This window comes from Stegodyphus dumicola, chromosome 4 (genome assembly GCF_044657685.1).
Source record: "Stegodyphus dumicola isolate Sdum_Otavi_A_Nest chromosome 4, ASM4465768v1".
NCBI lineage: Eukaryota > Metazoa > Arthropoda > Arachnida > Araneae > Eresidae > Stegodyphus > Stegodyphus dumicola.
This window is the reverse complement of record NC_140771.1, coordinates 136,590,139-136,617,788: the sequence shown is the minus strand read 5'-3', so window position 1 is coordinate 136,617,788 and position 27,650 is coordinate 136,590,139. Positions and strand designations below refer to the sequence as shown.

The following is a 27,650-nucleotide window of genomic DNA, read 5'->3' as shown; positions in this document are numbered from 1 at the left end:
TCACTTTCACAAGACTCTGAAGAGGGTGGATGATCGCTGTGAAGTCAGTTTACCTTGGATCAACGATAAAGAAGGTTTACCAAGTAAGAGAGAAGTTGCTAAAAAGCGATTGATTTCCACGACAAAGAAGCTCATGTTAAAAGATAAATTTGAAACATACAATGCAATGTTCGAAGAATGGCTTGAATCCGAAGTAATAGAAGAAGTAACAGAAGAGGAACGAGTTAACAATCATTATCTTCCCCATAGACCGGTCTTCAAAGGTAACTGTACAACAGCAGTAAGGCCTGTATTTGACGCTTTGTGCAAGCAAAAGGATTTCCTGTCACTTAATGACTGTTTAGCAAAAGGTCAAAATTTAATTGGATTAATATATAGATTGCTTCTTGCATTTAGGCAAGGAAAAAAAGGAATTATCGCATATTAAAAGAGCTTTTCTTCAAATATCTGTTCAATGATCTGATCGCGATTTCCTAAGATTATTATGGTGGAAAAACTCGGAACAAAAGGAAATAAGAAAATTTCGCCATTGCAGAGTAGTCTTCGAACTAAAATGCAGTCCGTTTCTTTTATGAGCAGTGATCAACTCTCATTTAGACCAATGTGAACCTTCTTTGAAGGAAGTGGCTACAAAATTAAAAAATTCCTTCTATGTTGACAACTGTGTCACTTCAGTGAATTCGAATGAAGAAGCAGAATACTTTATTGCAAAATCAACTCAGTTAATGGCAAGTGCTAATTTTGACTTAAGAGGGTGGGAGCAAACAAAACTGAACAGTGGAAAATCTACAATGAGCGAACCATTGAAAGTACTTGGTCTTCTGTGGGATAAATATGAAGATTCTTTGTTTTGTGACATACCTAATATCGACTTGATTGATCTCTCAGTGACAAGGCGAAATGTACTATCAATTGTACAGAGAGTTTTTGATCCAATAGGTTTCACCTGCCCTTTTACACTCCTTCCAAAGTTATACTTGCAAAAAAGCTGGGAAACTAAATTGAGCTGGGATGCAGAGCTACCTGAAGATATTAAAAGAAAATTCTTGAAGTGGGTCAAAGAATTGCCCTTGTTATCCTCTGTGAAGATTCTCAGACTACTTTCATTGACAGAAGGACAATCTTTTAGTTTGCATACGTTTGCCGATGCTTCACAGTGACCTTATGCAAGTGCAGTATATTTGAGAAGTCAAAATAAAGAAGTCAAAGTGACCCTAGTGCAAGCCGAAGCACGAGTAAGCTCCCTTGAAAAAAATAGTATACCACGACTTGACTTGCTTGCTTGTCATATTGGGGTGCGATTAGCATCATTTATCAAGAACCTTAAGGTCGAAATTTCAAAGGAATATTACTGGACAGATTTTTCAACAGCACTATTCTGGATAAAGAACGTAGAAGTTTGGAGCACTTTTGTGAATAACAGAGTTTCAGAAATTAGAATCCTATCGGATCGTGAAAATTGGCATCATGTACTAGGTGCGGAAAACCCAGACGATATACCATCAAGAGGATGTTCTGTAAAGAAACTCATTGAATCAAGATGGTGGGAGGGCCCACCTTGGTTGGCATTGTTGATGAAGAATGGCCTCGTTCAATCCCGATGGATAATAAAGAAGAGGTTAATACTAAGAAACGTAAAGTAGTTATAGTTTCGTTAAGTAATGTAAAGTATGTCTTCACAATTCTTTGGCTATTTTTCAAACTATAAGAAAAAAACCAATTCAGAAGTCAAACAACAAAAATCAGCGTTATACCTACAAAATTGTAGGATTGTAGGTATAACTACAATTTTGTAGGTATAACGCTGATTTTTGTTGTTTGACTTCTGAATTGGTATTTGTTCGGCGTGTTATTGTGTCTTAATTATAAGAAAAAACTTAGAATGATTGCTTAGAATAATTGGGTGGATACACAGATTCATAGGAAGTACCCGAAAGAGGAAAGAAGAAAGAGAAGCAGGAGAGTTAAAAGTTTATGAATTGACAAGGGCTGAAAAATCTATCGTGAAGATTATTCAACATGATTCTATTTCATGTGATGATATTAAGAAGCTGAAGTCAATAAGTGTGTTCAAAGATGACAAAGGCATTTGACGTGTCAGGTTTAGGTTGACTGAACGGAAATTTATTTATCCGATGTTACTTCCGAAGAATAAGATTGTGGAAAAATTGATAATTGATAAATATCTATGTATGTCTCATGCAGGAATTCACGTACTGACGTCAACACTTAGAGACGTTTTGGATCCTGAAAAGCAGAGCTACGATTCGAAAAGCTTTTTATATGCATGTGTCAGGTGCAGGAGACATGGAAGAAAACGACTACAGACTGTGCCTGCTACTCTACCAGAAAACTGAGTTAGAGATGCTCGTGTTTTCAAGATTGTCGGCGTTGATTTAGCTGGCCCATTAATTTTGAAGGATAAAAGAAAAGCTTGGATTTTACTTTTCACATGTGCTGTTTTCAGGGCGGTCCATTTGGAACTGATTTTGTCCCTTTCAACTCAAGAAATTTTACTTGGTCTTAGACGATTTATTGCTCGTAGAGGGAGGCCATCGATAATTTATAGCGATAAGGGAAGCAATTTTGTCGGATCCAATAATCTTTTGAGATCGATTAATTGGAATACCATTGAGATAGAAACCGTCACAAACAAGATCGATTGGAAGTTCAGTCCCCCTGCAGCACCATGGTGGGGTGGCTTTTGTGAACAACGTGTTCAAATGATTAAGAAGCTTGTGCGTCGAGTCCTAGGCCAGTCATGTCTAAATTATGAAGAATTGATGAGTGTGCTGTGCGACTGCGAAGCAACTGTGAATGCTAGACCACTTACTTATGTGTCAGAGAACTCAGAAGATCTCATCCCTTTGACACCGTCCTTGTTTTTAGGTGAAATTCCAGTCTTTGGAGTTCCTGACTTAAATCATCTTGATAAAGTTGATTTCAACAAGAGACTGAGACATTTACAGAATTTACGAGAGCTCTTGAGAAAGAGATTTAGAAATGAATATCTCGGCCTGCTAGTGCAACGTCCATCTACAGTGCCGATTTCTCAACAGATAAAAGTCGGGGATATAGTTCTTATCGAATGTGATGACAAACGAGAAGTGTTGTGGCCTCTAGCAAAAGTGATTAAACTTTACCCCGGAAAAGACGGCAACATTCGAGTAGTTCGTGTCAAAACCATGTCTGGAGAATTAGTTCGACCAATCCAGAGAATATTCCCTCTCGAAATACCTTCATCTTTGGAGTCAGGTGAGGCAAATGAAACTCTGAGACGCAGGGTGAAGACAGTTTAGTCTCAAAATTACCAAAGAATAATTCAGCTGCAGATTTATCAAAGGACATTAAGACTGTCGTGACTAGAAATGGACGACAAATCAAAATTCCATCTAGATTTCTAACCTGAACACTACTTGAGTTATTTTAGAGTAGAAATTTAAGAACTTAATTTTTTCTTTTGTTTACTATTTAGCTTTAATATTTGTGTGGACAGTATTTTTTTATATTTTGTTTTGATTGGTTAAGTATATGTTATCAATCAAAAGGGGGGAGTATTGTTAGAACCCAGCCTCAATTGTTATCTTTCTTTTCATAGTTTGTCCCCGTAAGAGTGGCAACCATCTGATTTTTGTTGTAGTTTGTTGTAGTTCTACGGATTTTGAAAATAAATATGACGCTTTGGAATTTTATATGTAAAGTTATTTTAAGTTTATTAGGAGAAAGGAGAACGGGTAGTTCTTGCAAATCTCGAACACTTACACTTATCATAAGTAGAGACAGAATCCGGATCGATAATTGGAAGGTAACGGACAAAGCAAACAACAGCGATCATAATAATATCTATTTTGACGTCTCCAGCATTCATTACCCAACATGGCGAAGAACGAAAATCAATGTACGACATACCTACCGACTGGCTAAGTTTCAAAAGGAGTGTCTCAAAATCTCTAGTAGACTCTAGAAATTTGACAATTATCGAAGAATTCGATAAATATATGAGAAGTTACCAATAGTCTCCACGAGATCTATCAAAGAACGGTTCTCTCACATAACTCAAAACCAAGATCGCGCACCTGCCCATGGTGGATAAAGGATCTCACTATTCTCAGGAAATAAAGTAAGAGCAACAAGGAAGAGATTCCAAAAAAACAACTGGAGAGGAAAGGGCCTATAACAGGCTGCTTTACCAAAGGGTACGTGCACAGTACCGGTAAAAGATGTATAAAGAAAAGAAAAAAGCATAGGACATGACATGGAACAAAATCACTGTCAGCTCTCCGTTCTGAACATACTTCGATCTAGCTAAAGGGAAGAGCATGGATCCATTGCAGATATGTTCAGTTCAAAAAGACGATGGCACAATGACGAGCACAAACTTTGAGGCCTCGTGTTTCCGTATTATGTGAGCTCCATAGGGTACTTTTGGCATTGAAATCTCCAGTAATTCTTGTAGTCATGTTGTTATTATTCTGCATAAACTTTTCTAGGTTTGTCAGGATTGGTGCAATGTCCTGCGATGGAGGACAGTATACCGTGATTGGTGAGTGAGTGAGTGAGTGCACCGCTATGATGGCTTCCGACCACGGACAGTATAAATCTTGAGTCACTGCCTATTGCAAGTGCTATAATCTCCTGAGAGCTGAAAGACAAAAGTTCCAGAACTGGGAGTTGAGTCCGCTATAATCACCGCAGTTTTTGCGTCTATTCGAGAGTAGAACAGTTAGGAAAATAATGAGGTTCCATTTTCCAGAAGACGACCCCAACCAGGACTCTACATATCACGCAGATATCCGTGCTCAATCAACCGAGATTCCAAACTCGGAAGACGATCAGCCTTTTACACTCGAAGTAATGCAACGTACGATAAACTCAACATGCAGAGGTAAAGCTCCTGGTCTGGATGGCCTCACGATTGAAACCATAGAAAAACCTAGGCTTGCGGACGACAAACAAATTCTAGCACTCTTTAACAAGTGCTTTGAATTAGGTTATTTTCCAAAGAAATGAGAAAACGCAGAACTGGTCTTGTTCCAGAAAGAGGGAAAACCAAAGTCCATGCCCAGTTCGTACAGACCTATCTGCTTACTCTCAGCGTGGGGCAAAGTCCTTGACAAGATGCTTACGCAGAGATTAACATATTACCTGGTCAAAAACAAACTACTGAACCCCGCCCAATACGGGTATACTAAAGGCCGGAGCACCATCGACGCCCTCAACCGTGTTCAAGACATCATCTCAAATAACAGACAAAATAACCTCCATACGTGTATAATATCGCTTGACGTAGCGTCAGCCTTCAATAATCTATGGTGGCCAGCGCTCAAAACAAAACTTAAAAGACCTGCGATATCCAAAGAATCTTTACCAATTGATCACAAGCTACCTCACAGAACGTCAAGTGACCTATAAAAGAGACGCCTTAAATATTACGATGAATTACCACAAAGGAGCCCCACAGGGGGTCTAATATTGGGCCCATCCTGTGGAACATAATTGCAGACTCAGCGCTAAATATCAACTTTGGAGCAATGTCAAGTAACAAGCTTAAGCCGACGATATTATATTCATAATAGATGGAGGCAATAGGACAACATTAGAGCAGACGCAGCACTCAAATTGCTTACAAAATGGAGTCAAGACAACAAACTGTGTTTCAGTATTGAAAAGACACAGATGATAGTCTTTCCAAAGGGCTCAAAAATAGACGCGAATCCACCACGCATAAAGTGGGAAGGGCATCCACTGCGACACCAGGATACCATAAAATACCTCGGATTCACGCTTGATAAGAAGCTCACGTGGGTATCGCATCTTACGGAAGTCTGAGATAAGACGCATCGAATCATCAATAAACTAAACAGGAAAATCACAGAAAAGTGGAGCCAAAAGGGGCGCCTGTTAAAACATCTATACCTAAATGCAATTGAGGCCCACCAGCGGCCGAGCGGTAAAGTCACCGAACACTGGTAGTTCGGTCCGAGGTTCGAATCCCGCGAACGGGCTGACTGCATGGGCGTTTTCGTGGTTTTCCCCATGTGTAACGTGTATACGAGCCAGTTTCCCTTAGGAAGTCCTCCACGAAGGCATCCCTCCCCTTAGGCAGATAGCCCTAGTGTGATTTGCCGAAATTAAATACACCAAACACACACCTAAATGCAATTGAACGCATGATCCTCTACGGCTGCCCAGTCTGGATGACTGGCGCAGCAAAAATATGTCAAAAACTAAAACAAATACAGCGAGTAATCCTGTTAAAAATCACCAGTGCGTGTAGCACCAGATCAACCGCAGCACTTCTTGTTCTAAATGGTACGCTCCCACTCGACCTAAAAACAGAATTAGAAAGATCAATCTACCGACTTTTTCACTACAAAGAGGACCTTCACATTAACGAAGATTTGCATCTATCCTATGCCAGCATAGAAAGCTTCCAAGATCCCCCTGTCTTACACCCAGGAGATTTACCAATCCTTCCCTTTTGCAAATCGCCGCCCTCAGGACAACAAAGAGAGATTTTCTCTGACGGATCAAAAATTTCAGAACGAGTAGGGGCAGCGTTCAGAGTCTTTCGAATAATGAAGAAATTTATCAAGCACAATTCCGTCTAAGCATCCATGCTTCAGTCTTCCAAGCCGAATCCCTCGCACTCAAAGAAGAAGCACTATGGTTAGGTACGCAACCAGCAGCTCACACGTCATTCTTCACTGATAGCATGGGCGTTCTAAAAGATTTCCTTTCCTCCAAAACATCCGCACAGGGCAGCACTTGGACAGATCCTCTTGACGTTAGGCTCCTCCATACCTTTAAAGATCAACTGAATAAAAGGACACACCGGGCAGAAAGGCAACTAACGAGCGGATGAACTAGCTAATACCGCATGATAGCTAATACCGCATAGCTAATACCGGATGAACTCTCAAACCAGAAATTGACAAGGAAGTTCCGCTTTCCGCAGAAGTTGCAAAAAGGTTTCTCAAGACAACAATCTAAGAGGCATGGTCATCACGATGGCAGGAAGAAGAGACAGGAAGATTTACTTACAACGTCTTCCCAATACCTACTTTCAAAGAGGCTGAAATGCAATCGACTCTTTCTCCAGGCCTGTACCAACCACGGGAAATTCCCAGCGTATTACAGACGATTCCTCAACTGTTCCCGTGGTTTTCGCGGGGAAGACGCGGACGCACTTCATTACCTGCTCTCCTGCCCTCTGACAGAGCACCTTCGACAGCAGTTCTTTCCTTCCGACTACATCACATATCCTGTGAATAGGCTGTTCACGGACTATTACTGCAACAAGGGCATCTTAGAGATAATGAAACAAGTGAATGAAAATAATTATATCCAAGAAACTAAAGATTAATGTAAAAAGGCGGCCTAACCGTCAGATTGCTAGCAATGACTAGGATGACTTCCTAACCCTGTAGTGCCCATCAACTTTGGCGGAACAGGTTAAGTGACCATATAGCTATCAAAAACAAAACTCTCCGCTGACTGATGTACGATGTCATTACTAGACAGAGCGACAGCACCGCATCTGAATTTGATTTCCAGTGTTTTATTATTTGTTTCTTGTTGATTCGTCGCGAGGTTACACGCATATGCTTTTGCATATTTTGGAATGCGCGTATGTTTTTCTTCGAGTTTTGGCACAGTTCATTTTGTGTTTCGATTTTAGATAACACTCTGATCTAAAATGATTATTTTTGTTACAATACGAGCAAATCTTTGTTTTGTTTTGAAATGAGGCTTTAAAAATGGCTTTCAATCTCTCTTGTTAAATTCGTCAATTAATTTTCCTTTTAAGAATTCTGTGTTTAGTTCGGAAGAGCGGTTATGAGCGTATCGTGAGATCTAGGCATTGAACAAAAGTGCTGAAATATTATCATCCTTTATGTCCTCATCTAATTGCTTTGAACTTGTCGACTAACTCCAGTAAGGTATTTATGCGAGTTTGCATATTTCCGTATTCCTCAAGCTTCAAACTGTAAAGCTTTCGCAAAAGAAATAGTTTGCTTGAGAAATTAGACCTTGCATATACCTGTCTGAGTTTTTCTTAGGTGGTTTTAGCAGAAGTTTCATGTTTAATATGAATTATCTGGCTGTTTTCGAAAAATAAATTTATCATCATGCTATACTGCCGAACCCATTTACTCCACTATTCTCTGCTCTGTAATAGGGCTTGTATCTTCGATTACATCGTAAAGATCCTCCTTTATTAGTAACATTCGCATTTTGAATTTCCATGTTGAGTAATTACTGGAAATCAGTTTTGCAATTTCCATTTGACTTGAATGCAACATTTTTTGTATCGTCGAAAAATTTATTTTTCAGTTTTGATATGAAATTACAGTCTATTCGTTTTACAATTTTTTTCTTTATTATTATTTAGTTAAACTATGATTTTTTTCACTCAGTCTCATAATAATTTTTTTGCAAACGTTTCTTGTAGTAAACATATTCACAACAATTACCAAATTAGAGAGTAATTTCTCTTAACCTTGTATCCAGCGCAGCATCAGCGTGATCACAGCTAATTAGGAGGATTAATCCCAAAAGAGGTTGTAGACGGAAATTGCAAGATAACGCATTTATTTAAACATAATAGTGGATTAAGATTCATCAGTCTACCTAATACATATCAAAAGAAAGTTATATAAAAGTGTCATATCACTGTCCTTTCCTGAAGGAGAGTGAGGGGGAAAAAGTAAGGAAAAAGCGAACCACACAATTAACTCCTTTGCAGGTTATCTAGATTACACTGTTAATCTCGCTTTTTTCGACAGTCTATCATTTACATACCAACAATGCATAAATAATTACAACATTTAAACAAATATAAAAAAAATTGCAGTGGATTGAAAATAAATCGCGAGCGCCCCACCCATATATGGTGTTTTACAAAAGTAATAGCACACTTCCGATTTCCGGAAATGCCAGATTTTTAAATACATTGAATTGAAATTATAAAACATGGTTTCCTATGAAGATTGTGTTTACTCAGTATTTTTAGATTAAGGGGTTTTTCCAAAAATGAAATATTGAGCTTAGAAAATTTCCTTTTTTGAACGGGAAAATCATGACACGAAAGTATTATATATTATGCTTATTATACAACCAAATAAAAGTGAAGTTACAAAATTCTTGGAAATTTTCAAGTATTATCATTAACTCCGATAAACAGGGTTTAATCTTTTTGTCATGCATTCATCTAAGCCTTTTTATTATTTCTAGCCTAATTTTTCTCCTTTCGATTCACATTATTGAAATAAATATTTAGTTTTCCATTTTTCCCTTTTTTTGGGGGGGTGGGAGGGGGCTAATATGCTAAACAAAGTTTAAATCAATATTCGTATTAGTATGCCGAGGATTATTATTGCGATAGGATTTGGAATTATTTTGCAGTATAAGGTTTTGAGTCGTTATAATCGAACTTCGTTTTAAAATGTCAGTTTCTTTATGTCGATGCATGATTACATCAGTAAATGTAAGATTATGGTTTTTTAAAAGTACCGTAACCATATATTGCAACTCCTTCCCCACTGCTACTGATCCAGTTAGCATTAGTTTTATATTTGGTTCTTTTGCTTGCTAAAATTTGGCGAAAGATATTAAATTTACCTTCTTCATCAAATATTACCTTATTACAATATTCTGAACTTTGATTTTCAGTTTTTTAAATTTATAGCCCAAAGGGCGTTAGCCTAGAAGGGCTATTAATTTCGTCTTGGCATTTTGCGTTGAAAACTTTAAATGTACAATTGACTTCAAATTATTACCACCAAATATTATCGCCTTGTGTTATATTTAAGGAACATAAATAATGAAGAATTTGCATAAATGTATGTATGTTCCTCGCATTGTGATAAAACAGCGGTATCGAGAGCCATCAAATTTTGAATAACGTAATCCTTCACCGAATATGGGCATCTAGACGCTGGAATTTGCTTTATTATAGATTTCATATTTTGTAACACTTGAACGAATTTTTGATTAACAAGCTCTACGATTTCAAAGCGACCAATGGCAACACTGTGCGAAAAAAAAAAATCTCACGAGACTGTATCGGAAATTCTAAAGATATGATCATTTTAAAATTAGTTTGCGATATTGGTGTTGAATTGAATTTTATAGTATAAGTGCGAAAAACGTGATATTTAATAAATAAAGGTAACACACAAAACGTTAAAAAAAAGATCCGTTTTGGACATAATGTAAAATCTGAAAGGTTTCAGATTTTTTTAATTGAAGTTTTCTTTTACTGATATAAAATCCCAACCATTTACAAACATTACATCATGTCATTACCAAGATGTTAATAACTGTGTCATCAAATCATTTAGCTTTCACGCATGGCTATATGTCCTTAAGAACAAAATTAGTAAAACATGGACCAGGTGAACCTGGAAAGCAAATGAAAGCAATCTACTCCAAGTAGAGATAACAGCAAAAAGAAAGAATTGAAGTATAGATGAAGAACCAACATTTCAACAAATCGCATATCCAGCCTGACTGCCGGTCAGTGTTAAATGTGATCAGAAACACGCAGCACAATTGCGCAGTAGTGAACAGAATACAATACATATGAAAGAAGGGGCAAACATCGGTCTAATTTTAGATAATGGATCGAAGGAAACTAAAAAACAAACTTACAAAAGAAATTGCGCAAGACACATCAACAATTAATAGCGTCATACTAATATACTATATCGCGTGCAAAAAGTCGTCTGACTACTAACCTACAACAAATAGCAGCCGTAGCAAGAATGGGATGTTATTCTAAAGAGAAGGCAAACTTTCAATTAAATTTTCAAATTGTGATATGAATAACTACTCCCATACTGCTAATTAAATGCATGATAACAAAAGAATTGCTCATTTGTTTCTTATCACTAATAACTTCCACAAAATTTAGTCTTTCTCATAAAGTGGAAACAGCAGGCACCTACGTGTGTCATCTCTGATGAAGCTTTTACATCTGGCGAAAAATAGTGCATCCTTCTCAAGTCTTTTTGCGCGCATAAAATGCAGAAAGTCATTAGCTTCAATTTTGCAAGTTCTTTTATACACTGTACTCCAAGAAAATAAACAAGGTAATTCATAAAAAAATTGCTAAGGCGTACAGTATACTATCATTCTTATAAATCTGCTCGGGCGCTGGTGCTGATGTATTATCCTTTGAAAAAACGTTTTACGAAAGCACCAATTTTTTACCTTGAGATTAAAAGTTTCAGGCGAAACGTTTGACCCGCATGTTAAAAAAAAAATTACTTCGTTTGTTCTCTGTTATTATGCAACATTTTCCTCTTCACTGATTCTCTTAAACTGTAATTCGGTCGGATATTTTGGTATGTTTTCAGTACAGTTAGTGCATGCTGTTGATCCTATTTGTTAACGATCGAGGATGTAAATTTAGCTATACTGTTTACGATGAAAATGGGCAGTAATCGAATAATGACATTATGATTTATCTTGTGATCTTCGAGCTCGCACCTTTGATGTTTGTAGTTCAGGCACTATCTAATCTGTTGTATTTCCGATAACTATTTATATTGATATTTATTCCAGATCAAAATTCTTCTGGATTTTTCGCCGGTTTCAATTGTTTAACTGAATTATAACTAATGTTCTTTGAGTGAATAAATGTGAATAAATTTAATTTTAATTGATAATAAACCTCATATCATGGGTATGTGTCGCGATTTAAACTTATATTGAATTATTAAGGATTTTGTGAATAAACAGACGGTTGTATTAATACATGAATTTTAAATTTGTTCTCGTTGAAAAATAAAACTTTTTTCCAAAATATGAATTCGGCTTTTCGAAAGAAATTCTAATTTGTTCCTCGAATTTTTTGTCTCTTTATTAAAACAAACCAAATGTATCAGCTTCATCAATCTGTTTTAAAATGTAAAAACTTTTGCTAGTGTAGCAAAAATTTCTGAGCAATCTTGCAGCAGGTCCATTATGTTAAATTACCATTATATAGTGCACACGAACCGACAAATGTTGTCATTGCAGGGAAAAAGAAAGAGGGGGAAAAAAAAAAAAAAAGCTTCTTTATTTCCCTCGAATACGCAGATAAACAACAATAATCATAATTAGATATGATTTTCTAACGCAGTATATAATGTATCAAGGTATCCGTTATCATTTTAAATAAATCTTTTAAATATTGTATTCAGTGACCTATTTTTTAGTAGAATTGTAATTAAAATTGTTTTATTCCCCCGTGCAATGCACAACGAGACTTATTTTAAGAGAAAGTTACGCGGGAAAAGTAAAAATACAAGAGCACGTGCACTTTTAATAAATAAGTATCCTTTAATTTATATTTAATCCGAATAAATGTAATTGACTACTGTGTTAGCTGTAATAGTAATTCTGCTCTTTTGCTTTTCCAGAAACCTCGAGAAAACTAAAGTTACGAGAACCTTCTCGTGGCCGATTTAAAAAGCTATTAAAGCCGGAGAGAAACATCTCAGTTTAGTTGCATATTCAGTTGTTATTCTTTACTTAGCTGCTGTAATTTTGAGATCGGATTAGCTTTCTCTGCGCTTTGGTTTGCATTCTATTTAATGTTTTGGTAATTTCAAATATAATTACTGTGAGAAATCTTTGAACGAAATTTTTGAAATCATTTGTCGTAGTCATATACTTTCAACCACAGAAGTGTTTTAAATGAAGAAAATATTCATGTTTGGGCAATGTCAAATTTAAAAAAAAATATTTTAGACAAAAAGTGAAATCTAACTTTTAAAGCGGTCTCCCGGTTTCAATATTTCTATGTGGGAAAGTTTCATTTTCGTTACGAAAAAGTAAAATTAAACGTTTGACTCCCATATGACAAAAATTGATCGGGATATTTGATTTCAAAATTTTCAATTTTTGATGTCATTTTTCACTTTGCCTTGAGGGATCGATTAATTAAGTTAGGATAATTCGAGGAAATAAGGTTAAATGAAATATAGGTAAAATTTGTGTATAATTTAATATGCCGGTACAAAGAAGTTATGTGGCAACCACCTCAGATTTTTTTTTTTTTTTTTCCTTTTAATAATAAATAGTTCCTTTGTTAATTCACTTTTAAAGCAGGAATAACTTCAAATTCGATAGTAAATAGTGGAGGAAAGATTTTCAGTAATAAGAGTAAGATTGAAAATTTTGACAAAATATTTTTCGACTGAAACGTAGAAATTACATTTATGTATCTGCAACCAGAATTCTGAAAATGTTTTATAAGATGGAATTAAGTAAAACATTTTTGAAGTGCACAAGAATCTGTTTTTCTGATACTCATTTTCCTGTTGTCTTCTGTCACAACATTTTCCGTGTTTTTATTTTTATTATATATTTTTTTATTATGTCCTTGAAAGCCTGAACTTTAAGGGAAAGTTTCAGGTTTAAATGGAATGAAAGGGAAACCTGTCTTCTCACTTCGCCTGAAGCATAACACTGTGATGATTTTAAGATGCATGTGATACGAGTATAATTAAGCTTATGATTTACTATATATTATAGATATGCAGGAGTTATCTTTTGCGAGTATGAAAATAAATAGAAGTTATTGACATTACAAACATTTATAACGGAGTCTGTTAAAACATTATGTCACTTTACGTTACCAGGCGTTTATCGTCTACCAGTCTTGCTCGTATTGCCAGTATACGAGACGTAAGGTCTGTAATTTTTTTACGTGGCTTGGCAAATAGCTAGTTCTCAGTGTGTTGCCATTAGACTATGCGTAAGACCTTTATCATTCAAATGATTTCTTAATAGGCTGAGCGATTGAAAGCAATAAACGCACTTTTTCGTAATTTAGATCTTTAATTATTTAATGGCATATTAAACATATTTAACATAGTAATTAAATTTATAATATATACAATTTATATTTTCTGAGCATTAAACAACATTAAAGTAATAAATATCACATATAATTTACGTTGGTACAAAATCACTTCGTTTGTGTTTTGTAACATTATGGGCTCTAAGAATGCGTGCATAAATTTTTTCGGTTTTTAAAATCAATTCTTATGCCATTGTTAAGAGTATCGGTATTCGAACTCGGGGAGTTTGTGGGATTCTTTTGTAATCAGTGTATGTGAAATAAAGCTTCGATGCTAAAGTTACGTTGAATTATTTCACAAAGTGCAAATTATTGATTTTCTCTCGTTTAAATTACATTCGTACAAATATTAAACATTCAGTTCATTTAGGAGTTAAGATTAATAAATCTATAACCTCAAAATTATTTATTATAAAAGCACTTTTTTTAACAGTTCTGGATCTCTTTTTTAAACTAATAACTCGGGTTTCTAAAAGAATACAAGCCACACGAATCATAACAGATGAAACTGGTCTAGAATTACCGGATCACACATAAAAGTGAAATAGTGAATAAGAAATTAAAGTTTAAAGTACTAGTTAGTGGTTTTAAGAAATTAAAGAAATGAGTTACTGTGCTATTAGCGAGAATCCAATTTGCAGTACGGATGCAAAAATTAAGAAGCTATTGGAAAAGGTAGAACACCTGAATTGCCTATTAACTTACTATAATAACAAGAACCCATGGACAACAAGCAGCATTTTTACCGATTCCCTTTCGAAATAGAGCAGAGAACTGATAATGTTCTGAAAATATTAAATTAGTGTTTCTTCTTGCAAAAACTACTGTTATTCAACCTTTATACCAAGGCATTATAAAACGTTCAAACTTCATTGCAGAAAAAAAGTCAATCAAAAAAAGATTAACAAAATTGTATCTTGTGAAAATACAAACGCTTCGAAGGAGATAACCAAGTCGATCTCTTTGTTAGAAGCGACGTATATTATGGTCAATGCATAGGAAGCAGTTTCCAAAAACAGAGAAATTGTTTTTATAAAATGCGGTGTTTATTTAGAAGTCGAAGAATAATAACAAGCTATTTCTAATATTTCGGATATCAGCGAGGGAAATTATGAAGATTCATTTTTAGAATATGTTGGAATTGATGATAATATTTAGACAGCATGTGAAAATATTGATATTACAGCAAGTGTTAAAAGAGTCACTGAAACTGATAGTGGAATTGGTACGGAAAGTGACTACACGCCAACCTCAACTTAAATGAGAAAAATCACTACACACTCTAAATTCATGAATTTAAAGGTAGATCGGAAAAGCTTCAATCGTTTTACAAACCTGAAAGTTGAAAGATAGTTGACGAATAATTTGAAACAATCACTTACAGAGCAGTTCTTCGTAAAAGTCTAAATTTCGTCAGCTGTGTAATTATGAAATTTATATATATATTAAAAATAAATTTCCAAAATTTGTCAGATAGTTAAATTTTAACATTATTTTTTAATGAATAATTTAAGTATTAATTTTAGATTATTAGTTACTAAATAAACTCAAAGTTGAAATCGTAATTTGCGATATTGAAATCGCCAGTTATTAAATTCAGGCATTTAATAAACTCAGATAGTTTTGGCTCTGAAGGGATTTTAATATTCGGCGGTACTGTATTACCAATTCATTTTTTTCTACCTTGCGAAACTGATTATAAGATTTGAATTTTATTTTAATTTTATATGTATATTCCCAGTTTTTCAACTCATATGATTCAAGGGAAAATATTTTATTTTTTTATAATAGACATTTGGGGGCACTTTTGATTTTTATATTTCTTAATGTGGGAGACCACAGAGAAATTCGCATAAAAATTAAAAATTCTCTGTAAAAGAACTTTGTACTTTTCACCGTCATAGATATTAGCATTAAAATTTTATGCTGTGTGAATATTTCCATTAGGAATGTATATAGAGTAGATAGAAATGTTTCCGAAATGAAAACTTGGTTACAAAGTTTTGTAGAATTTTTTTTTTCCTCGTTTATTAGTTAGAGATAAAGCATATTAATTGGATGGTAATGTACAGAGGAAAATGTAAAACAATAGTTAAAAAAGTCCCAATGACATGAGTACTGCCTAAAACGATGCATTTTGTTGATTTCATTTCTTATAATTGTTATTCTATTTCTGAAATTTGATTACCCCTGAAGTTACGTTTAAATAGAGTTCTATTTAATCATGAAATGTGATTTTTTATAATTCTCACCCAAAAGGTTCGTATGAACCTTCCAATATTTATTATTATTCATCTGTATTTAACGATTATTGTCATGTGTTTTGACTTTTGAAGCAATTATATTTATGTTTAATAAAAAACTTGTTTGAATTTTTATTTCCTTAGAGCTTCGTTTTGGATACTTCGCGAGAACCTGATGTGCTGTTTGTAAATTACCTTTCGAATTCTTTCAGGCATCGTTTCGGAATGTACGGCTACTAATCTCGATGCTCGTGACCTTCTAATTCGGTCACGGCCAGACTTCCATAAGAAATTGTTGCGGAAGGATTTTCGGGCCAATGTTGCTTACTCTCTTGTTATTAAGGAAGATAATTTACATTTTCTGTAAGTGAAAGCTTTCGTATGTATTTCGAGGCTACTAGCAATCCCAACTGAAGGACATTAGCCCGAGAAAGAAATACAACTAGTTTATTTCGATCTTCAGCGCGCATTTCTTCTTAAGCGTAATTTGGATTCAAACAATTCGAGATTTTGAAGTATGGTAGATTTATGAAGTGGGAGTCAATCACCCCTGAATTTTTAGCGGTCCGTCATCTAATAATAGATTATACGTTTACTACTACTATTATTTTTTTTAATAATTTATTATTTGGTGTGTCTTGAAACACGAAGCTCTCGCCTGTCTATATATCAGTTTCTCTCATCCTTTTTACAGGTTGAAATACATGTACGAATGCGCATCAACCTTCTCGAGGCAAATTATAACTGTAATCTCGTAGTTTACGTAGGACAGGTGAAAAGCATCATCACTACATAGAATAAAACAAAGTCGCTTTCTCTGTCCCTATATCCCTATGTATGCTTAAATCTTTAAAACTACGCAACGGATTTTGATGCGGTTTTTTTTTAAATAGATAGAGTGATTGAAGAGGAAGGTTTATATGTATAATAACATCCATTAAATAGTGGAGAAATACTGTTATTTTTGAGGTTTCTAATGTGATGTCGTAAATAATTACATTTTTTCCGCTTACATTGCAAACGCAGGCTGAACTCTACGAGATTTATCAAAATAATGTACTAAGTATTGTACACATTGAAAAGGTCTACAGATTTAAAAATTGCGGGACTTAGCGTTTGCGGCGGTACAGGCCGGCCGGGGCGGCGGGAGCGTGCCTATAAATAGCGCGTCGGAGGCCGCGGTTCTCCCTATAGCACTTTGAATTTAGCAGCGATCGGACGCGTTTATTATCGAAGCTCTCTAGCGAGGAAAATTACAATATACTTAATAAAAACATGCTTTTCAGCGCGACAACGTATCAGTAATTATAAGTAAGTTACAATACATAATTGTATGATAGTAGTTTTAAAATATAAATGATATTCTATTCTAAGGTTAATTTTTAAATCGCACTTATAGTAATTATAAGTACATAAGGTTAGATAAGATTAGATTAAATAAAACCATAATTTATGGATTGGAATTTTCTATTAAGATCTTGGTTAAAATTTAGAGTTAAATCAATTTAATATTAGGAAAATTAATTTCAAAAATCGTGATTTAAGGTGAGGTATGTAAGTTTAGAAAAAGAACTTAATAGAATACGTATCTTTAGTTGTTGATGATTGTTCATTATCTTTTGTTTTTAGTCGCACAAATAGCAAATTATTTTTTAAGTATTTTTAATTTAATTAAAATCGTAGTTTAAATTGAGGTATTTCAGTTAAAAAAAAAAGAACTGAATAGAATAGGTATCTTTTGTTTTTTTATGATTGTTGATTATCTTTTGTTTCTAAATGGTAAGTATTTAGATATTTTTACTGCGGCATATACTAATAATATGGCAATTTGTGCATAGGTAATCATACATATAGAACTGAGTAAATTTTTTACAGAAATTATAAAGTCATGTCTGGAAGACGTCGTCGTTTGAACATAGGTCGTAGTACAGTGAATGCCAGAAGAGTACGTTCTGCAAGAGATGAAGAATCGTCAACGGAACGTGAGGCTCGCCTCAATCAGGCTCGGGAGGGATATAGAGCTGAGAGAGAGAATCTTCAGTAGAGCGTGAGGTTCGCCGCAGCCGGGATCGAGATAGGCATACGGTTCAGAGGGACAGAGAATCGTCAGTAGAGCGTGAGGCTCGACTCAGTCTATGATTATAGACTTTGATTTATATATTTTATACCCGTGCGAAGCTGGAGCGGGTCGCTAGTAAATGTATAATTTATGGGAGCATAAACTAACTGAAAAGGTAACAGGAGTTAGTCTCTTCGTATAGAAGTTTTTTGTATTGATTTTTGATTCTGCGTTTAATCAAATAGGAGCATCATTATGAGATTTCTTGCAGATAAACAATGAAGATTTTTATTGGCGATTCGATAAAATATACTTGTAATTTTACATATGCAATCGAAGAAAAAATTATTGAAGGGGGAAGGGAAAACAAAATGAAAACAATAGCTTTATTTTGTATGTTGCTTTTTTTCATTTCATTTTCTTTCTTTGCTAGGTGAAACTTTTCTTTGTCAGCCAGTTGTAATTACTGATCTCTTAAAATACTATTTTAGAATATTTCTTTCTGTTTCGCGATCCAAAATATATAAAGAACTTAAAAAGTTTTACTTATTTTCTTTAAATGATTTAAAATGATTATTATATTATTTAAATACTCAACAGAATTATTTGCAGCCACGACCATCTGTGAAAAGGTTGGCAAAACAGTACCGACACTCTCATTGCTTGTGTCCGTGTCGATCATAATAGTTTTTTGATCTGAGGATATGTCATGATTAGAGTAAATGTTAAAGCTCCCTTCAAGTTTTTAAAGGCATCCTCCTATTCTTTTGTCCACAAGAACTGTTTGAATGTTTCCTTTCTATCAGTTTGTAGAGGGTCCTTTCTATCAGTTTGTAGAGGGATCTTGCGACGGAAGAAAGATCCTTAAAAAATCTTCTATAGCAGGTGCAAAGTCCCATTAAACTTCTTCGCTGCTGAATATTTTCGGGCCGTCTCCAATTTTTAACTGCTGACACTTTTATCGGATCTGTACACACACCCTCGGCAGAGATGACATGTCCGAGGTAAGTCAGTTTCTGTCTGAATAATTTCCATTTAGCATGACTCAACTTCAAATTGGCTTCTCTCAGTTTCTGAAGCACCTTTCTAAGTTTTTCTAGATGTTCTTCAAAACTCTTTCCAACGATGATGATGTCATCCAGGCATATCAGACAGGCTTCCCAGGAAAGACCTTTCAAAACATTCTCCATTACTGACATAATACTGCCATGAAATCGCAAAATCCATCCAGGTTGCTCAAAAATTTCTCCAGCAGCATGTAAACTGCAGCATAAGTTCTGTACCACAAGATTTCACCTGGAAGAAGCATCTTCCATACAAAATACATGGGCAAAATCACAACTAATTTTCAAGGCAGGTATAGCTGCAACATATGGTGTACCAGTGTAGTTTTAATTCATGGTCACCAAATATGGTGGTATTTTATCGTCATTAGACTCCTCCAGAAAGTCATCAGAAACGCCTAAAAATCACAAACTTCAGCTAACTGTTAAAACCAACTTTATTTAACATTTTAAAAAAGGGGAAGCACATCTTGCAAGAAGCTAAATATCAAACATTAACGCGCACGAGCTGATGCCTGATATCGGCAGTGAGCAGGAAAAAAAAAAAAAAAGAAGTAAGTCTAAGAGAAAAAGTTAGTTTTTATTCCTCGTGCTTCAGCAGAGAAAGCAAGGCTCACCTTGCTAAAATCTATGACATTGCACACAGCACCATATAGGTGGGTACATGATTCTATGCAGCATAACTTTGACCCAGAGTGTGTGAAGTGTCTATAAATTCCCTAGCAATGATGCAGACAAAATGTCTGTTGTTTTAGCCATTCTTGAGTGGAGGCATTGAGATCTCTCAACTGTATGTGACACTTTTAGATGACAATGACTGCAAATTCTCGTAGCAATCATTGAATCTCAAACAAAGTAAACAGCAACTGTGCAGTGCCATAATTCACAGCCCTAGTAAGTTAAAATTTTCTTACAATTAGACTTTGAAACATGCTGATTTAAGTTTTCTTTTTAAATAAGCATAATATGATCTCCGACAGCAACTAAAAAGAAAAAGCATGCAATCGATGTGTATCTGCTAAGAAATTCTAATCATTTGCATATGTCGGCATCTTTGCATATTGCTTTTCATACAAATTGCATATTTTTATATGCTTCCTAAATGGGGTAACATTTTTTATAGCTAGCAGTGCATTTGTATATACGTAAGTAATCGTAAAATATTTTGGAATTACAGGAAACCAAATGTTATTGAACTTACTTTCTTAAAGAAACATTTTGCAAATGTGTGTTGAAATTGTTTTGAACTTCAAAAAAGCTTATATGGCTCAATTCTTAGAATTCTTTCTCTCTGCTTTCAGATGATTATGAAGATGTTGATATTGAGCGTATCAAGACTGATGATGCCTATTGTAAAAGATTTGTTTTACATAAAAAAGGAAACCTTGAAGCTGCCTTAGAAATGGTGGATGAAGCATTAAAATGGAGGAAGGATTTTGGAGTCAAAAGTAATGTATATATGTAAATATACTTGAATACATATATATTCTTTAACCCTCTCACTGCGTACTTTTTTATCGAAATAGGTTCAAAAATTGCATATTTTTTATTACATATTTCAAATCAAATTTTCATATTTCAAAATTTTTTGTAAAAGAATTTTTTTCAATATAGAATTAGATCATAGAAAAAGGTTGTCAGAATACTGAAATTAAAGAATAATGATATAACATTAAAATTTTGAAAATTAATATTTGTTAAATTATGATTTATTTTATAAAATACAAAGGTAAAACATATATACTAATGAAAATATTTGCATAATGTAATATTTTGCATATCAATTTTGCACCACTCTCGAACATTTTCGATAGAAACTGAATTTTCGGATTCATCGCTATTTGCAGAGGAATCCGAAAAATTCTCATCAGTTTCGCTATAACTATCTTCAATGTACTTGAAAATCAGTCAGAACTACTATCAGTGTCGGAAATATCATTAGGAAGATAGGTTATATCACTCGGGAAAGGTTTCCTGCCAGACATCTTTGAGCTCTGAAAAGCGGATGCAAAATGCTAACTTACGTATTCTTGTATATTTGGCAGAAATGTGGGCTACTAACGCCACTTGTTAGCCCACATCTAAATAAACAATTAAACATCACAGAAAAGCCAAACGGAAACCTTGAACAAGGAAAGAGTGAACAAGTACAGTTAAATAGATGGCAAAAATTCATCCCTGCAGAAATTGCAGATTGCGCAAATTTTCCTGCTTCTTCTTATTCTTTATTAGATAATTTTAGCTTATTCCGTCCGTTATACATAAAACGCACACGCGAAAACGTATTCTGCACTTGCGCACACGTAAAAGGTCTTACGCGCACGCTTAATCGCCTATCTGCGGGTGTCAACGCGGCGCATGCGCAGAAAGTTTTTAGCTTTGAGGTCCGGATTATAGATCATTCCGGATTATGGGTGTCTGAAAAGCCAGTATCCTGTAAATGGGTGTTGCGCATCAAACGAAATAATGTTTACAAAACTAGATTGGTTGCTCATGGCTTTGAACAGAAGCCAGGCATTGATTACTTTGAGACCTATGCTCCTGTAATTAGTACATCATCACTTCGACTTGTGCTGGCTATCATTGTTCAAAAGAATCTTGAAATCTATGCATTAGATGTAAAGACTGCATTTCTGAATGGTGATCCCCAAGAAACAATCTACATGGAATAACCAATGGGCTACAGTGACAACAGTAGTCGTGTGTGCAAGCTTCTTAACAGTCTTTATGGACTTAAGCAAGCACCGAGGCAGTGGTTCAAGAGATTTACTGATTTTATAATTCAGTTAAACTTCCAACAACTTCTATGTTGCCGTGCAAATCGCAGGATGTTCAGCCAGAGGGTTAAATTGATTTTCATTTCAAGTTATTTGTACAGTCAAAAGTCAATCCGGACTTGTTGGGACTTTGGCAATTCCAGATTATCGATTTTTCCGGATTATTGATCATCAGTTTAAATCTGGTAAGATGGCATGCAGAAATTATAAAATTAAAAATATGAAAGCGTAATTTATGAAATGAAGAACAATTATGATCTAAAGGGTATCAAAATTTACAAAAAAAAGCTTAATATTTATTTGTTTACATTATTAAACATTTCTTTCAATGTAAGTTGTTTAAGTTGCTTTGTTTTATGTGATAATACTTTCTCTTTAATTCTATAAACAGACATAATTTCTTGTTCAGTTACAAAGTTCCGCTGTTCAAGTCCTATAATTGCTGTGTCGAGAATATCGACTAATTTGTCAATCGAAATTTTTTCGCTTTCAATAACCTCTGTGTCACCTTCTTCATGTCTTTATCCATTTTTTCCAGCAATTCCACTTTTTGTTTGATGGACATCGAAACATACTTTCGTTTTGTAGATTGTTTGGGAGCTCCAGCATTGAAAATTCTATTTGATATAATCGAAAGTTCAAGTTTACTTTTATAGTATTGCTCTTACAGTCTGCAAAAAATAATAAGTCGGATCCAATTTGAAAATTAAGGAACAACACAATCATCAACATTAAGTGAAATAGATAATTAGATAATTTTAGCTTATTCCGTCCGTTATACATAAAACGCACACGCGAAAACGTATTCTGCACTTGCGCACACGTAAAAGGTCTTACGCGCACGCTTAATCGCCTATCTGCGTGTGTCAACGCGGCGCATGCGCAGAAAGTTTTTAGCTTTGAGGTCCGGATTATGGGTGTCTGAAAAGCCAGTATCCTGTAAATGGGTGTTGCGCATCAAACGAAATAATGTTTACAAAACTAGATTGGTTGCTCATGGCTTTGAACAGAAGCCAGGCATTGATTACTTTGAGACCTATGCTCCTGTAATTAGTACATCATCACTTCGACTTGTGCTGGCTATCATTGTTCAAAAGAATCTTGAAATCTATGCATTAGATGTAAAGACTGCATTTCTGAATGGTGATCCCCAAGAAACAATCTACATGGAATAACCAATGGGTTACAGTGACAACAGTAGTCGTGTGTGCAAGCTTCTTAACAGTCTTTATGGACTTAAGCAAGCACCGAGGCAGTGGTTCAAGAGATTTACTGATTTTATAATTCAGTTAAACTTCCAACAACTTCTATGTTGCCGTGCAAATCGCAGGATGTTCAGCCAGAGGGTTAAATTGATTTTCATTTCAAGTTATTTGTACAGTCAAAAGTCAATCCGGACTTGTCGGGAGTTTGGCGATTCCAGATTATCGATTTTTCCGGATTATTGATCATCAGTTTAAATCTGGTAAGATGGCATGCAGAAATTATAAAATTAAAAATATGAAAGCGTAATTTATGAAATGAAGAACAATTATGATCTAAAGGGTATCAAAATTTACAAAAAAAAGCTTAATATTTATTTGTTTACATTATTAAACATTTCTTTCAATGTAAGTTGTTTAAGTTGGTTTGTTTTATGTGATAATACTTTCTCTTTAATTCTATAAACAGACATAATTTCTTGTTCAGTTACAAAGTTCCGCTGTTCAAGTCCTATAATTGCTGTGTCGAGAATATCGACTAATTTGTCAATCGAAATTTTTTCGCTTTCAATAACCTCTGTGTCACCTTCTTCATGTCTTTATCCATTTTTTCCAGCAATTCCACTTTTTGTTTGATGGACATCGAAACATACTTTCGTTTTGTAGATTGTTTGGGAGCTCCAGCATTGAAAATTCTATTTGATATAATCGAAAGTTCAAGTTTACTTTTATAGTATTGCTCTTACAGTCTGCAAAAAATAATAAGTCGGATCCAATTTGAAAATTAAGGAACAACACAATCATCAACATTAAGTGAAATAGATAATTAGATAATTTTAGCTTATTCCGTCCGTTATACATAAAACGCACACGCGAAAACGTATTCTGCACTTGCGCACACGTAAAAGGTCTTACGCGCACGCTTAATCGCCTATCTGCGTGTGTCAACGCGGCGCATGCGCAGAAAGTTTTTAGCTTTGAAGTCCGGATTATGGGTGTCTGAAAAGCCAGTATCCTGTAAATGGGTGTTGCGCATCAAACGAAATAATGTTTACAAAACTAGATTGGTTGCTCATGGCTTTGAACAGAAGCCAGGCATTGATTACTTTGAGACCTATGCTCCTGTAATTAGTACATCATCACTTCGACTTGTGCTGGCTATCATTGTTCAAAAGAATCTTGAAATCTATGCATTAGATGTAAAGACTGCATTTCTGAATGGTGATCCCCAAGAAACAATCTACATGGAATAACCAATGGGCTACAGTGACAACAGTAGTCATGTGTGCAAGCTTCTTAACAGTCTTTATGGACTTAAGCAAGCACCGAGGCAGTGGTTCAAGAGATTTACTGATTTTATAATTCAGTTAAACTTCCAACAACTTCTATGTTGCCGTGCAAATCGCAGGATGTTCAGCCAGAGGGTTAAATTGATTTTCATTTCAAGTTATTTGTACAGTCAAAAGTCAATCCGGACTTGTCGGGACTTTGGCGATTCCAGATTATCGATTTTTCCGGATTATTGATCATCAGTTTAAATCTGGTAAGATGGCATGCAGAAATTATAAAATTAAAAATATGAAAGCGTAATTTATGAAATGAAGAACAATTATGATCTAAAGGGTATCAAAATTTACAAAAAAAAGCTTAATATTTATTTGTTTACATTATTAAACATTTCTTTCAATGTAAGTTGTTTAAGTTGCTTTGTTTTATGTGATAATACTTTCTCTTTAATTCTATAAACAGACATAATTTCTTGTTCAGTTACAAAGTTCTGCTGTTCAAGTCCTATAATTGCTGTGTCGAGAATATCGACTAATTTGTCAATCGAAATTTTTTCGCTTTCAATAACCTCTGTGTCACCTTCTTCATGTCTTTATCCATTTTTTCCAGCAATTCCACTTTTTGTTTGATGGACATCGAAACATACTTTCGTTTTGTAGATTGTTTGGGAGCTCCAGCATTGAAAATTCTATTTGATATAATCGAAAGTTCAAGTTTACTTTTATAGTATTGCTCTTACAGTCTGCAAAAAATAATAAGTCGGATCCAATTTGAAAATTAAGGAACAACACAATCATCAACATTAAGTGAAATAGATAATTAGATAATTTTAGCTTATTCCGTCCGTTATACATAAAACGCACACGCGAAAACGTATTCTGCACTTGCGCACACGTAAAAGGTCTTACGCGCACGCTTAATCGCCTATCTGCGTGTGTCAACGCGGCGCATGCGCAGAAAGTTTTTAGCTTTGAAGTCCGGATTATGGGTGTCTGAAAAGCCAGTATCCTGTAAATGGGTGTTGCGCATCAAACGAAATAATGTTTACAAAACTAGATTGGTTGCTCATGGCTTTGAACAGAAGCCAGGCATTGATTACTTTGAGACCTATGCTCCTGTAATTAGTACATCATCACTTCGACTTGTGCTGGCTATCATTGTTCAAAAGAATCTTGAAATCTATGCATTAGATGTAAAGACTGCATTTCTGAATGGTGATCCCCAAGAAACAATCTACATGGAATAACCAATGGGCTACAGTGACAACAGTAGTCATGTGTGCAAGCTTCTTAACAGTCTTTATGGACTTAAGCAAGCACCGAGGCAGTGGTTCAAGAGATTTACTGATTTTATAATTCAGTTAAACTTCCAACAACTTCTATGTTGCCGTGCAAATCGCAGGATGTTCAGCCAGAGGGTTAAATTGATTTTCATTTCAAGTTATTTGTACAGTCAAAAGTCAATCCGGACTTGTCGGGACTTTGGCGATTCCAGATTATCGATTTTTCCGGATTATTGATCATCAGTTTAAATCTGGTAAGATGGCATGCAGAAATTATAAAATTAAAAATATGAAAGCGTAATTTATGAAATGAAGAACAATTATGATCTAAAGGGTATCAAAATTTACAAAAAAAAGCTTAATATTTATTTGTTTACATTATTAAACATTTCTTTCAATGTAAGTTGTTTAAGTTGCTTTGTTTTATGTGATAATACTTTCTCTTTAATTCTATAAACAGACATAATTTCTTGTTCAGTTACAAAGTTCTGCTGTTCAAGTCCTATAATTGCTGTGTCGAGAATATCGACTAATTTGTCAATCGAAATTTTTTCGCTTTCAATAACCTCTGTGTCACCTTCTTCATGTCTTTATCCATTTTTTCCAGCAATTCCACTTTTTGTTTGATGGACATCGAAACATACTTTCGTTTTGTAGATTGTTTGGGAGCTCCAGCATTGAAAATTCTATTTGATATAATCGAAAGTTCAAGTTTACTTTTATAGTATTGCTCTTACAGTCTGCAAAAAATAATAAGTCGGATCCAATTTGAAAATTAAGGAACAACACAATCATCAACATTAAGTGAAATAGATAATTAGATAATTTTAGCTTATTCCGTCCGTTATACATAAAACGCACACGCGAAAACGTATTCTGCACTTGCGCACACGTAAAAGGTCTTACGCGCACGCTTAATCGCCTATCTGCGTGTGTCAACGCGGCGCATGCGCAGAAAGTTTTTAGCTTTGAGGTCCGGATTATGGGTGTCTGAAAAGCCAGTATCCTGTAAATGGGTGTTGCGCATCAAACGAAATAATGTTTACAAAACTAGATTGGTTGCTCATGGCTTTGAACAGAAGCCAGGCATTGATTACTTTGAGACCTATGCTCCTGTAATTAGTACATCATCACTTCGACTTGTGCTGGCTATCATTGTTCAAAAGAATCTTGAAATCTATGCATTAGATGTAAAGACTGCATTTCTGAATGGTGATCCCCAAGAAACAATCTACATGGAATAACCAATGGGTTACAGTGACAACAGTAGTCGTGTGTGCAAGCTTCTTAACAGTCTTTATGGACTTAAGCAAGCACCGAGGCAGTGGTTCAAGAGATTTACTGATTTTATAATTCAGTTAAACTTCCAACAACTTCTATGTTGCCGTGCAAATCGCAGGATGTTCAGCCAGAGGGTTAAATTGATTTTCATTTCAAGTTATTTGTACAGTCAAAAGTCAATCCGGACTTGTCGGGAGTTTGGCGATTCCAGATTATCGATTTTTCCGGATTATTGATCATCAGTTTAAATCTTGTAAGAAGGCATGCAGAAATTATAAAATTAAAAATATGAAAGCGTAATTTATGAAATGAAGAACAATTATGATCTAAAGGGTATCAAAATTTACAAAAAAAAGCTTAATATTTATTTGTTTACATTATTAAACATTTCTTTCAATGTAAGTTGTTTAAGTTGGTTTGTTTTATGTGATAATACTTTCTCTTTAATTCTATAAACAGACATAATTTCTTGTTCAGTTACAAAGTTCCGCTGTTCAAGTCCTATAATTGCTGTGTCGAGAATATCGACTAATTTGTCAATCGAAATTTTTTCGCTTTCAATAACCTCTGTGTCACCTTCTTCATGTCTTTATCCATTTT

At 34.8% G+C, this 27,650-nt stretch overlaps 1 protein-coding gene across 3 annotated transcripts in view; it reads left to right on the top strand.

The window, feature by feature from the left end:
* The window catches only part of LOC118197210 (motile sperm domain-containing protein 2-like), a 145,307-nt gene that overhangs the window by 41,579 nt on the left and 76,078 nt on the right, over positions 1 to 27,650 (top strand). For all 3 annotated transcript variants that reach the window (XM_085815523.1, XM_085815525.1, XM_085815526.1), the window contains exon 2: positions 20,523 to 20,669. In XM_085815523.1, the coding sequence (XP_085671649.1) occupies positions 20,523 to 20,669 (147 nt within the window). The remainder of the gene's footprint in view (positions 1 to 20,522; positions 20,670 to 27,650) is intronic.